The 14,385-nt window shown below is 44.6% G+C and overlaps 1 protein-coding gene across 2 annotated transcripts in view; it reads right to left on the bottom strand.

The window, feature by feature from the left end:
* Positions 1-276: 276 nt before the first annotated feature.
* LOC119888974 (diacylglycerol kinase theta) overlaps positions 277-14,385 on the bottom strand; it is a 49,644-nt gene continuing 35,535 nt past the window's right edge. For both annotated transcript variants that reach the window (XM_038699796.1, XM_038699795.1), the window contains 9 exons: positions 13,505-13,620; positions 13,184-13,335; positions 10,837-10,985; positions 10,541-10,719; positions 9,836-9,936; positions 9,514-9,660; positions 8,635-8,746; positions 8,399-8,551; positions 277-5,938 (listed from right to left, as the gene is read on the bottom strand). In XM_038699796.1, coding sequence (XP_038555724.1) covers positions 5,828-5,938; positions 8,399-8,551; positions 8,635-8,746; positions 9,514-9,660; positions 9,836-9,936; positions 10,541-10,719; positions 10,837-10,985; positions 13,184-13,335; positions 13,505-13,620 — 1,220 coding nt within the window. In that variant the 3' untranslated portion in view covers positions 277-5,827. The remainder of the gene's footprint in view (positions 5,939-8,398; positions 8,552-8,634; positions 8,747-9,513; positions 9,661-9,835; positions 9,937-10,540; positions 10,720-10,836; positions 10,986-13,183; positions 13,336-13,504; positions 13,621-14,385) is intronic.

The raw sequence follows: 14,385 nt of genomic DNA, 5'->3' as shown, positions 1-14,385 counted from the left end.
ACTTGATAACGGTGCGGCCCTTCCAGACTTTTCAAATGTTGTAGATGCAGTATTTCATCCTGTTTGTCTGATAGAAACTACAGCGAGCAGCTGTTTTTGTATTTTTGTGTGGAGTTTTTAAAGATTTACGTCTTCAGACGGTGCTGACCGACAGACTGACGTATTATCGGGTTACTGATCAGAAAGAACTTTAGATTCGCTCACTGACTTTCTATAAATCTCTCTCAAGCTGATGTTGTGTAAAGAGAAATTAGACAGAAACCAGAATGTCTTTAGTTCTTAGTTGGTCTTTAGTTTATTCTGATTAAACACATGTAAGAATCCGTTATTTAACACACATATATATATATATATATATATATATGTTCTATATATTTAGCTTTAGTTGGTACAACATTCATAATACCCTGAACGTCACATCTAAAAGCATCTGTAAAACAATTAGTGCAATTTACAGTTAAAACTTTACAGTCGAAACAAAACAAAGAAACAGCTTCTGTCTGCAAAAATATACATATCGTCTATTCAATAAAACTTCAGGTAAAAAGTTAACACAGCGACAGAAAAGAAAAGTCTAACCGACATCTGGAGGCACGTTAGCTCAGCAGGTTTGAGGTGAACACACCACTGCAGCGGCAGGAAACACGTTAACACACACACACACACACGTTAAACATCAGCACTGAGGGTGTCGATGAGGCACTACGCTGACTTCACCTGCAGACCAAAGCCCCGCCTGGCCTGGCTTCAGACAGGCGGGGCTTAATAAGGAAAGGTCAGGCGGACGCTATGAGGCACGACGGACGCAGAGAAGCAGGAAACAAATCACGTTAAAGCACATTTTTAACATTCAACGACAAAATAAAAGGTATCTTATGGCATGGATGAAAGGGTTACTGAGAAATAAGATTCAGGAGGAGGAAATATTTTCTACTGCTCCAACTCTGCTGGATCTAAAAACTTTATTTTAAATTCTAGCAGAGATGCTAAAGTGTCAAATATTTCCATTTGTTGGAGTGATAAAAATAAATAAAGAATTCATTTTCCTGATTCTCTTTTTGGGCATTTTGGGAACTTCCTTTTCAGGCCACAGGTGTGTTGATTATCTCGACATTATCAAATATTACTGGATATTAAAAATAAACCAAATCAGCTCGTCTCTTTGGCCTTTGACTTTCTTTAAGTCATAAGAGGTCGAAACACTTCAGACTAAACGCTTTAAACCGGATATCATCCTCAGTGGTGGAATGTAGACGGTACTGCATCTGCATCTTTATATTCCTGTAAAACATATCGATTTTCATGTTGATTTCAGTTTATTTCTTTCATCAACACAGTCAACTTGTGTCCCTTTTTGTTTTTATCAGACCCCTAAAGTCCTACAAGGTGTTATTTCCACATCCTGTGCCAACAAGACCATGAATTAATGCAATCTTTCAGGACTTCTGAGACTCCAGATCATCTCATGGATGCACACTCTCTAAAAACGTTTGGTGCATTTATGGACTGTGAGATTTTACGGATTACAGGAACCGTTCTAAAACTACTATTTAAATGATGTTTGTTTCTGACTAAATAAAAAGATTTTGGACGCATTAACGCGTCAGCCCGTGCTGCATCTCAACCTGCGCCCTTCCGTGCTCCCACTTGCTTATTTTGAGTACTCATAGCTGCACTCATAACAGTCAAAAAGTTGAGTGTGAAACGCTGGACACTTCTCACCCTCGACAGTCACCACCTCGGCTACGTAGCGGAAGATTAAAGATTTGAATAAAATTGAACTGAAGTCAAGTGAGCGACCACGCAGGTAGATATTTTGGCGGGCTACAATCGTGGTCAAATGTTGGTGATAATGATCCGATTTTGTTTCCAAAAAACAAACCTGTAGACGTCACTAAACGTCTCTCTGGAAGCTGATTTCAATAGAAATAAACTGAAACCAAAAAGAAGGAAGTCTAAAATCTTAAAAGGATGATTTGGAAAAGTGATGAGCAGGAATGTGACGTTTACACAGGAAATCGTCAGAAACGTGTAAAACCAGCAGTTCTTTAACGGCGACGGCGGACAGACGAACTCATTAGTGGAACAAAGATGAGATAAATACACAACACTCAGAACTACAGTACTTCATGCATGGAATAAACAGTATCTGTACAGTTTCAACTACTCACAGCTCCTCTGATGAAGCTCAGCAGTTTACTCCACAGTCGATGATAATGCCACAGGTGTTATCAGCAGCACTCATTCTCAGATCGCCGCTCATTCAAAGCCAGAAACCTTTACTGTGGTCCATATTTATTAAATTCATTAAATGCAACCATCTGGGATAAATCCACCTGCATTCAAATTCAATTCAAAGTTCCATTTCTTGCATTAGTCCTTCAGTAAAACGGCTTTAATAAAAGAAGAGCTTTGGTTTGAGGCTTTGAATAAAAACAGGATCCTTGAATCAAACAGATCTATAACATATTAACCTTCTAGCACCAAAAAACATCAAAATAAATCAGCTAATGCAGATCTCGGATTTAAAAAGAACCCTTAAACATCACAACAAAAGTACAGTGATCCAATACTTATTGTTGCTACATCAGGAGCTGGGACCTTCAGATCCCTCGTCGAGTCCAGAAACTGTCCTTTACAGACTCTGTTTCTTCTTGTTCCTGCGTCTCTGGGAATGTGGACGAAGTTCGTAAAATCCTCCTCCGTCTTTATGTCTGAGTATAAACTGGCAGCTGAAACTCATCTTTGAAAAGTTGTAGGTTTGGGGGAAATGTGTGACGGTGAGTTTGGATTCTGTCTTGGAAGGTGTGATGTGATGTGTTTTATTACGACAGAAATACCTTTTTTAATTTTACTTTGGAAAGACTAGTGGCGACAAAATAAGATAAGATGAAAAGATGCAGGCTTTTGCACCGCATTGGTGCTGAAATCAAATTATGAAATGTAAAAATCATTTAGTTTACCGTTTAGAATGCTGCCGTTTTTTGGCCACACTCGCATTATTCACATTTATACTGAGCCCACTAAGTATCAGGAATTTTTCTGATAAATTATTCCCTAAATTGATATTTTACCCTCAAATTGCAAATCATTCCTTCGAATAACTATTAATGTGATAATATTTTTTTACCTTATATTAATAATGAATACCAATAAAGTACTTCATCAGTTGCTTGAAATGAATTTTGTTTTGGCAAGCTACCTAGCTTGGTAACCAGCTCGCTTAGCTAGTACCACGCTAGTATTCTAGCCTTTAGTACATTTTAGTAAACCCTCAATTTAATCAACAAATTACGTTTTGTGTTGGTAGCTTGCTAGCTAGTAAATTAGGGGATTGTTCCTTTGTTCCCTACTACGTTCCCTAATATGTTCCTTAGATTTTTATGGCACGCAATGTGAACATGACAAACGTCCTATGTTGAGGTTGACCACCAGCTTTATAAGCTAGTACCACGCTAGCTTTACGTTTTGGTAGCTTGCTACCTAGTAAACTAGGGGATTGTTCCTATGTTCCCTATAATTACATGGAACATAATGTTCAGGTTGGCTACCAGCTCGCTAAGCTACTAATGTCGTTGGTTTTCTAGATAGTTTCTGGTTCTACCTGTAATTACATTGATCACAGCACACATTTCAGTAATTCCTTTTACTTTACAAATTAAATTTAGTTTTGAGATACTAGCAAGCTAGCAAGCTTTTCAGCTAACTAGCTTTCAAGCTAGTAATGGCACTGTAATGCAGCTAACAATGTAGCAAGTATTCTAGAGCTAGCGTCTAGTGATGCCTAGAATCACAATGGCCTCAGTCTGTTCTCCACTTTTTATTTTGGGTCCTGGGAAATTTTGGGCTTTCTGCTTATTGTTATTTATGCTGTCTTCATAAAACCAGCTTAATAAAATTAACTTAAGACTCGACAAGTCAAATCTCAGTATTTTAGCAATAACTGAAGACATAATGTTTCTATCGAAGTAGACTACTTTAATTTTTCAACATCATTCATGACATCTTCTATCTGAGCAACAACACCATCTGTAGCACGCCACTTTAATTTTTAACTAATGTTTAGCAAATATAAGAAAATTGGATAAATAGTCAACTATTACTTTTTGATCGGAAGATAATGATGTTAACTTGACTAGAGCGGTCAGCTAAATTAAGTTTAACGTAACGCTTATTTAACAAGCTAGTTTTTGTTAACACTGCCGTTAGCATTCCAACAGTATGTTTTAGCATTTTTTGATTAATTGTTTGGCTGCTTCAGCACACGTCTTATAATAATATATATCTTGGCAGATTTTACAATTGTGTTTCAGAACAACCTGTTTTCATTTAAAGTAAACTGTTGAAAAACTACATTTTAAAAGTTATGCTTCGCTAACTTGGTCACTTTTGATATGGTCACATGTTTTCTTTAGCTTCTCTTTGCTTCCACAACAGCTTTTCTAACTTTTAAAATGCTATATTTTGACATATATATTATACATATATACATAAGATATATTTGAGAAATATTTATTTAGTTATTTTCTTTAGATTTCTTTTTAATGTTTATTATTAGATTATTATTTTATTATTTATAAGTGACTTTCTGCTTTGGCAACATGTTTGAACTAAAACGTCTTGCCAATAAAGCCATTCATCCATCCATCCATCGTCAACCGCTTATCCTGCATACAGGGGGCCAATAAAGCCAATTAAAATTAAATATGCATTATCTAAAATGGATTTTCTAGGAATGACATTTTCATGCGTTTTGTATGAAAGTAGTTGAAATGATTTAACTAAATTCAACTTTAGTTAAAAAAACTGTTATGTATTCAAAAAAGGATATAATTTTTTAACTTCTTATTAAGTTTGCAGTTGATCTTGCATGAAATCTTATTCACACAAGATTAAAAGGTGATAATATGAGGCAAAACAAACTTGTTGACGTCAGAACTGACATATGCTATTTACAGTTGCTGTTGTTGCCAAAATAAAAGTTCTACGTTCTACCTGCTGAAATACAAACTGTGTTTCAGGCTTTTCAGTTAATGCTCAGACTGATCAGACTTTTTGTTTTTCCATCTGCTTATTGACTCTGTATAGAGGGCACAGTGGTTTCAGAGTCATGGATTTTTTTGTTTTGAATTTGCACACTCTTTAGCTTTAGAGAGCTTCACTGCAACGTTGTCTTAAACCAAAGGATTTCACACAAGAAGAAGAAGAAGAAGAAGAAGAAGAAGGCCAGTTCAGCATCCCAGGAGATTTGTGGATGAGATAAACATAATGTGGTTACAGCTTCTTAATAAAGAAACTGCCCGTCTCTTCAGCAGTGCTTCAGGATTCAGCGTTTTCATATTCTCCAATGACAATATGAGAAACTTTGAGGTCATAATCACTCTATAGCTGCACTAAACTAAAGTTATTACAAATCAAAATCAATGGACACCGAGTCTACTGCTACGTACTGTACATTTACAGCAACAACAACTTCTGTTAAATACTTTTCTCGATTTCTCTTCTTTTTAAAATTCAACTCCTTGTTCCAATTAAATCCTATTATGAATTGATTAATTTCTTGTTACTCTTGGATGTTAAGTAAAAAAAGCTTTAGTTAGATTATTAACCGTGGTTATTGTGAACTCTAAGTGCTCGGTCAGCAGAACAGAAGCCCAGGAGTTCCTCCCACCACGTGCAGGAATGTAAACGTTAAACCTCCTTCAGAGTCCAAGTCGATCTGCGGCCCGTCAGCGTCGCTACAAAGCTGCATGAGTGAAATCCCAGCTGGCACCAAAACGGCTTCCCAGGTGCAGCAGGAAGCAGGTAAAAGGCGGGACACTGATATTCAGGTTGGTCGGTGTCCTCCGTCTCTGGTGGACGGACTCTCAGAACGTCCATCCTTCACACTAGCCGATGACTTCTTCTGCTTCTGCTTGGACTTCCTCAGCATCCGAACCTACAGACACAGCACAAGTTCACATAAACTACAGGCGTAGAACAGACGGTATAGAAGAGCTGAGCGTAGCCGCCGTGGCATCACCCGTTGGTTTGTGGGCTGCCGTCTTGAAGCCTCGAGTTTGGCAGTTTGGTTGCCGCCATGTTGCAGGTGAACATATTTGGAAAGAGGGTAGAGCTCGCTAGCTTGGTTAGCATAGTGCATCTGTAATTCATGTTAACTATGATATTAGCTGGGATGCTAATTTTAGCTAGCGACAAACAGGCTTAAAACAAAAGGTACTTCCTGAAAAATGAGCAGCCGACTCCTGATGAGCTTTTTCAGCGGCGCTGGTTAAACGTACACTGAGCAGCAGATCTTGTAGCCCCGCCCTAAAGCCTCCCCTGCTTCCTGGTCTCTGTTCCTCTAAATGGGACCATAATTTACTAAAGAACATCATGCTGTGTTGAAGAAGACTTGAAACTAGCGACTGAGAACAGAAACTCATCAGGAAAGTGTTTACTGAGGGAATAAATCAGCTCACAAGTAGAAACATTTCACCGTTATTTCTAATGGAGCCCCCCTGCTGGCCGCTAGAGAGGACGCAGGTTTAAGTCGCCCCCTGCTGGCTGCTAGAGAGGACGCAGGTTTAAGTTGCCCCCTGCTGGCTGCTAGAGAGGACGCAGGTTTAAGTCGCCCCCTGCTGGCCGCTAGAGAGGACGCAGGTTTAAGTCGCCCCCTGCTGGCTGCTAGAGAGGACGCAGGTTTAAGTCGCCCCCTGCTGGCTGCTGGAGAGGACGCAGGTTTAAGTCGCCCCCTGCTAGCTGCTAGAGAGGACGCAGGTTTAAGGCGCCCCCTGCTGGCTGCTAGAGAGGACGCAGGTTTAAGTCGCCCCCTGCTGGATGCTGGAGAGGACGCAGGTTTAAGTTGCCCCCTGCTGGCCGCTAGAGAGGACGCAGGTTTAAGGCGCCCCCTGCTGGCTGCTGGAGAGGACGCAGGTTTAAGTCGCCCCCTGCTGGCTGCTAGAGAGGACGCAGGTTTAAGTCGCCCCCTGCTAGCTGCTAGAGAGGACGCAGGTTTAAGGCGCCCCCTGCTGGCTGCTAGAGAGGACGCAGGTTTAAGTCGCCCCCTGCTGGATGCTGGAGAGGACGCAGGTTTAAGTTGCCCCCTGCTGGCCGCTAGAGAGGACGCAGGTTTAAGGCGCCCCCTGCTGGCTGCTAGAGAGGACGCAGGTTTAAGGCGCCCCCTGCTGGCTGCTAGAGAGGACGCAGGTTTAAGGCGCCCCCTGCTGGCTGCTAGAGAGGACGCAGGTTTAAGTCGCCCCCTGCTGGCTGCTAGAGAGGACGCAGGTTTAAGTCGCCCCCTGCTGGATGCTGGAGAGGACGCAGGTTTAAGTCGCCCCCTGCTGGCTGCTGGAGAGGACGCAGGTTTAAGTTGCCCCCTGCTGGCCGCTAGAGAGGACGCAGGTTTAAGGCGCCCCCTGCTGGATGCTGGAGAGGACGCAGGTTTAAGTCGCCCCCTGCTGGATGCTGGAGAGGACGCAGGTTTAAGTTGCCCCCTGCTGGCCGCTAGAGAGGACGCAGGTTTAAGGCGCCCCCTGCTGGCTGCTAGAGAGGACGCAGGTTTAAGGCGCCCCCTGCTGGCTGCTAGAGAGGACGCAGGTTTAAGGCGCCCCCTGCTGGCTGCTAGAGAGGACGCAGGTTTAAGTGGCCCCCTGCTGGCTGCTAGAGAGGACGCAGGTTTAAGGCGCCCCCTGCTAGAGAGGATGCAGGTTTAAGTCGCCCCCTGCTGGCTGCTAGAGAGGACGCAGGTTTAAGGCGCCCCCTGCTGGCTGCTAGAGAGGACGCAGGTTTAAGTCGCCCCCTGCTGGCTGCTAGAGAGGACGCAGGTTTAAGTCGCCCCCTGCTGGCTGCTAGAGAGGACGCAGGTTTAAGTCGCCCCCTGCTGGCTGCTAGAGAGGACGCAGGTTTAAGTCGCCCCCTGCTGGCCGCTGGAGAGGACGCAGGTTTAAGGCGCCCCCTGCTGGCCGCTGGAGAGGACGCAGGTTTAAGTCGCCCCCTGCTGGCTGCTGGAGAGGACGCAGGTTTAAGTCGCCCCCTGCTGGCTGCTAGAGAGGACGCAGGTTTAAGTCGCCCCCTGCTGGCTGCTGGAGAGGACGCAGGTTTAAGTCGCCCCCTGCTGGCTGCTAGAGAGGACGCAGGTTTAAGTCGCCCCCTGCTGGCCGCTGGAGAGGACGCAGGTTTAAGTCGCCCCCTGCTGGCTGCTGGAGAGGACGCAGGTTTAAGTCGCCCCCTGCTGGCTGCTGGAGAGGACGCAGGTTTAAGTCGCCCCCTGCTGGCTGCTGGAGAGGACGCAGGTTTAAGGCTCTTAAACGTTGGCTTCACTTTTCAGACCCGGAGGTTTCCGCTTGGTGTACACACACAGTGTACCAAACAATAATATTACACATCATCTACACAGAATGTAGCACAGGTAAATCACCTTTGGTCCAGCAGCAGAGATGATGATGTGTCCCGGCGGCTGGATCCACGGTTCTCCGTCCACCTGGACAGGTATGGGTTTGCTCACAGTCAGCCTGATGTAGTTCCCTTGAGCGATACGAATCCCTGACCGCATACCGCTCTGCACCTGGCCCTGCACACACACACTCGGTTAAAAGCTCTGGAAAAGGCCAGTTCGTGAACCTCAAGTTGTGTGTTCGTTACGTTTTATCTCACCATGTGGACGACCCCGGTCACCCCGACCACCTCCACCAGGCCGTCATCAATACGTGGTTTCCCATGGCGGCCATCGACCTCTGACCCCCAGAGATCAGCACCAGAACCCCAACTACACACACACACACACACACACACAGGAAGACATGTGTAAGGTCACGTTGCTTGTAGAAGCAGCAGCCGTTAGTCCCGTTAAACTTCACTTCGCCGTTTGTTTTTCATCTGTTTTTTCCTGCTTATTGCTAAAACACGCGTTTCCTCTGACGGAAATACAGCCAATGGAAAAGGAAGACGGGGTTTTTGGATTAAAGAGCAGCGGACCTCAGGTGATCCAGCAGCCAGAACAACGGGACCACGGCGGGTGTGCTGATCGCTCAGAGGAGAGGAAAGAGGGCCGGGACAGGAGCCATGTTGGTCCAGCTTGGACTTAATTCTGCTCCTAAAGGTCCGGTCTGGACAAAATGGGACTAATGCTGGAAAATAAGCGGAAATCAGAGGCTGTTCAGCCCACGACGTTACAGAGACCTGCCACATCAACATCCCGGATCAAGCACTCGCAGGTGGTCCATGTTCCGAGCCGTCAGTTTAAGATTCCTAAATGACTGTTTAATGATGAAACCAGATTATCATGTTGTCGCTGCTGTTTATATACCTACACGTCTACACTCTGGGGAGAATATAAATAACTGTATGCAATGTTTTCTATTTATTTTGTTTTTAATTTACATTTCATTACCTGTTTCGTTGTGTTGTACAACAAATAAACAACATTGTGCCTTGCATAATGTGTGTGTATATTTTATATATCTATAAAGATTATTTTTGGCCTTTCTGCTTTATCTGACAGCGAAGGTCAGGACTCTGCCAGGTGCCCCTTACCTGGGTATATTGAGGAAGATCAGCCCCTCTATGTTGGGTAACGGGACGTTCTGAGTGTCCACCTGGAGCTGCAGCTCTTTGTGGAGACTCCGACTGTAGCTCATCTTTTGCAGCCCGACCTTCACATACACTCCTTTGTTATGGAACCTGTGGGAGTAAAGAAAAAGATCAGATAAGAGATGACCTCCTCAAACGTCATGTATTCACTTCAGTGTCAGAGAGGAGGAAACTAACCAGGAAAAATTCCCATTTACGTTGCAGCTCCATAGTGTGTATTTGCAGAAACATGCCTCGGCTGTGTCTGCATGAACTGAAGTTTTACCTGCTGGTGAATTTATCGGGATCGTCCTCTCGCGCCTGGTGGAAGTCGAGGCTGAGCTCCGCGTCGATGCCGAGACCGAAGTAGTTGTTCATCTGCACGATCTGAGAGACGAAGAGACATTTAAAGCTGTTCCAGTGAAGTCTGATCTACATGTAGAGATGCTACGTGAATTAAACATAACATTAAATGAAATGTGGAGAGGCTGGACGGTGAAACGATTGATTAAAAAGGTTATTAAATTAATATCAAGGTTGGTCAAAATTCACTGTAGCTTGATTGAATATTATTTATTACTATTTCTCTACATTGTCATTTATTTTTAATATTTTACTCTTGTAAAGCACTTTGTGACTTGTGTTCTGTGAAAGGTGCTATTTTAAATGAACTTAGCTCAGCTGGATGACCACAAGTATTAATCCTCAAATTCTTTGCATTTGTGTTGCAACTAAATATTCTAGTGAAAAACTAACTTCAGATCAGAAGAAAACATAAATGAACATGAATAAAGTTGAAATATTTCGGAATTTGGAGAAAACATTACGTGAAGAAAGTTGATTATATTTTGAAAAAGTCTGAATTTTCTTGAAATATATCAACTTTTTTTCCCAATAAATTCTTTTCTCAAAATATCAAACACAACATGAGGACTGGAGTCACTTCGTGTGACTTAATGGTCCGGACTGTCCGGTAGGACCTGGACCAGACCTTGGGCGGCTCCAGGAAGCCGTTGTCCTTGCTGTCTTCAGACATATCCTGGGCGTCCAGCAGGATGGTCCACCGGTCCATCAGAACCTCGTCTGCCTCGTCCACAGAGACCAGGATGTGGTGCGGGTCCTCGCCGCTGTAACCTGCTCCCCAGCGCAGCACACGAGACAAGTCGTTACCTGACGAGAGAGGACAGACGTGAGCAGATACTGAACCTCAGCAGAGTCCGCGGCCCGCCCCGCAGGACCTCCTCTAAAGTAAGCGATGAGATGGAAATCCAGCAGCGTCGCTCTGACCTGTCCCCAGTGGCACGATGCCGATGGGCGGCTCTCGACAGACCAGTTTGTGCCGGACAGCCTCCAGTACTCCCAGCACCCAGCCCACCGTCCCGTCGCCCCCGCAGACCAGCACCCGAAACCTGGGAACCTCTCGGAACGTATGGAGGCTGGACCAGAGAAGAAGAACAGGGAACGTCAGAAACATCTTCTCTGATTTTTGTAATGAGAGCAGAGAAATAACGAACGGAAAGCTGCACACTACTGTTCAAAACACAGTAAGCCACCACGATAAGGCTGGGTGTAGTAGAGTAATCTGATTACTGATCAGCTGCACGTAACCAGGTAACTACAGTGTCTGAGCAGCGATCATGAAAATTGTTGTTTAAACTTAGACTTTATGGATTTTTTAATAATGTGTATAAATGTTTGAAAGTGAAGAGTGAAATGAACTGAAACAAACGTTGACCTGATTTATATTTAAAGAGCTAAAACACACAAAATCCCCAAAATGATGCCTGAAAGATTAAAGGGTGATTTCAGGACTTTTAAACCTGTTTCCACATGTTGGTGCTGAAATGACTCGTAGGTACAGAAAGTTTTGAATCTGCGCTGCTGTGGATTCCTTCGTCACAACGGCGTCCACAGAAGGAGCTTCTTGTTGCTGGCGACAGGCTCAGACCGTAACCCCTGTGTCCCGCACTGCGAAGGGAGTCCAAGCTGCTCAGAGTAACTCAGGGTGACCAAACTGACCGCTACACTGGCGGTGGATCAGATGTTGCTTAGTCGAGTCGGTGCGCGTTCGCGTAAAAGGGGCAGTTTTTCCACAACGGCGCACGCTCCGTGTTTTCCCCAGAGGGACGCAGGTCGATACTGTGTGAGGACACGTTAACGCTAAATCTAACACCGTGGCGGCCGACAGAGCCGGGGAGGCTTGTTGGCCTGATCATCTTCCCAGTGTTCTGACTGTAGCTCAAGTATTTTATGTGTAATACGGTCCAGCTGCACAAACAGGAGCCGGCGGAGAGGGGGAATAATCCGAGACAGGATTAATCTACCAGGAAAGAACTCGGATATTCTCTGACATTATAGTCACACATTTATGAGAGAAACTTCACTTTGCAAGGCTGCAGCATCACACACACACACACACACACACACACGTCTGCATGCGGTGGGAAGTTAGTTAGACTTCGTCAGTTCAGCCCTCTAGATCCTCACGCACCTCAGAGACTTTGCTGTGGATTCAGGGAATTCACGATTCTTCCTCTTGTAAATTTGACACTTTGATCTAGGATGTTTTTTTCTGGCTCAACAGTCTCTCTAAATATGTGAAAACACTTAGACTAGTTTAATTAAAGGGGCTCCATCTAAGAAACTGGCCCGTTAGTTAATTAAGATTCCTCTGAAAGCACAGCTCAGCTGCAGAGCTCGCTGTGTGAACGTGACGCTGAGTACAGATGTGTGTATTAATACTTCTCCTCAGTAACGCTGAGTACACATGGTGTGTATTAATACTTCTCCTCAGTAACGCTGAGTACAGATGTGTGTATTAATACTTCTCAGTAACGCTGAGTACAGATGTGTGTATTAATACTTCTCCTCAGTAACGCTGAGTACAGATGGTGTGTATTAATACTTCTCCTCAGTAACGCTGAGTACAGATGGTGTGTATTAATACTTCTCCTCAGTAACGCTGAGTACAGATGGTGTGTATTAATACTTCTCCTCAGTAACGCTGAGTACAGATGGTGTGTATTAATACTTCTCCTCAGTAACGCTGAGTACAGATGGTGTGTATTAATACTTCTCCTCAGTAACGCTGAGTACAGATGGTGTGTATTAATACTTCTCCTCAGTAACGCTGAGTACAGATGTGTGTATTAATACTTCTCCTCAGTAACGCTGAGTACAGATGTGTGTATTAATACTTCTCCTCAGTAACGCTGAGTACAGATGGTGTGTATTAATACTTCTCCTCAGTAACGCTGAGTACAGATGTGGTGTGTAGTCCACGTATCCATGGTAACCTCGAGTTAACGACGAACAAAACCTGCTCGGGGCCGTTTAGAGACGGCGTAAATTGCCATGGCAACAGACGTCGGGTAACACCTGTCCACAGCAGTACGGGTTAATCAGGAAGTTAGACCTGAAGTTACCTGGATAAGCCGAGTACCTCGCTTCGTAGTACAGGCCACAGCTGTACTACGAGGGACTCCCTTTGTTTTTAACAGGACACTGAAGTCTCGCTCTGAAATCTCGTGAGAGATCTCAGCACCAACATGTGTGAACATGGAGCGCAGGTTTAAAACGTTTTCTTCATTCACGGACGCCGTCGTCCCTCCTGCGAGGTGTCGGCTGCTCTCACCCAGCCAGCGGGCCTCCGTTGGAGATGTCAAAGACCTGGTGAGGGTTCAGAAGTTTCCGAAAGCTGTAGAGAAGCTCTCTGCCTTTCAGCCCGCCGCTCTTTGGGTTGACAAACACCAGCAGAGGACAGACGTCCAGCCCCAGCCTGTTGGTCTGAGAGACGACGACAAGAAACAGAAACATCAGTCAGGTGGGTGTGGTCAGGGATGACCTGCGTGTTGACGTACGTCACATTTCAGGGATGTTACTATGTAAACACGAGGCGGTATCTGTCTTCTGAAGCGCTGGTTAGTGTGTTTGTTGTTGACTGAGCGACTGTTACCAAGATCTCTGGGATGACGAGGGAAGCGAGCGTCTTGTTGTTGACAGTCGTGTCTTTCGCCAGCATGTAGATCCTCTCCGCTTCAGAGAAACACAAGATCTGCAACGCCAACGCACCTGAACACACAAACACACACAGCAAACAGCGGGTCAATACAAGCATGCTAGCTTCTGCTTGTGGCTGGCGTCACGTCTCCTGGGGACCCGGCTTCTAAAGGGCGATGACACTCTGATTGGTTTATTGCATGTTACGCCCCCAAACACACCCATGACTAATTTGCAGACTAAGTACAACCCTTTTAAACCATGCGCCGGCGCACTGACTTTTTTTTCCCGCCGTTTAACTAGCAACATTGAAATTGGACACGCCCCAAACTCAGCTGCGCCATGCGCTTCATAGTGCCCAAAGTGAATTATTATTTTTTTTGGTTTTAATCTTGATGATTACGGCTCACAGCTCATGGAAACCAAAACTCCAGCATCTCCAAGTATCTTTTTAGAATAAAGAATTTATAATACAGAAGCGTCGACCTGAGAAGAGCTCTGATCAGCTGCAGAGTCCTGAGCCTTTAAACTCTGCTTCTGCTGCTCACACTGAACTTTTCCTTGAGATGCACCTGTATTTGCAGACTCCCTACATGAAGAGTTTCATCAGTGTGCCAGTTGCTGAAGCCTGGCAGAAGCGCAGCGTCTCATCGCAGAGGCGTCCCCAGTCACCGATGTGGCTGAGGCCGTTTTGAGTTCTCATTTGTTTTTTTCCCCCACATACACCATTCTTTCACTCTCACACCTCTCACTACTGACTTTACCGATTTTCACACAGAACGCTTTGTTTTTACGTTCTCCCTACATTTATTGGTGCGGAAGAGGATTAGGGCCAAT

The sequence above is a fragment of the Micropterus salmoides genome, unplaced genomic scaffold (assembly GCF_014851395.1).
Source record: "Micropterus salmoides isolate LMB-PRFRI ecotype aquatic unplaced genomic scaffold, ASM1485139v1 Ms_hic_scaffold_5, whole genome shotgun sequence".
Taxonomy (NCBI): domain Eukaryota; kingdom Metazoa; phylum Chordata; class Actinopteri; order Centrarchiformes; family Centrarchidae; genus Micropterus; species Micropterus salmoides.
This window is presented reverse-complemented; position numbering and strand designations above follow the sequence as displayed.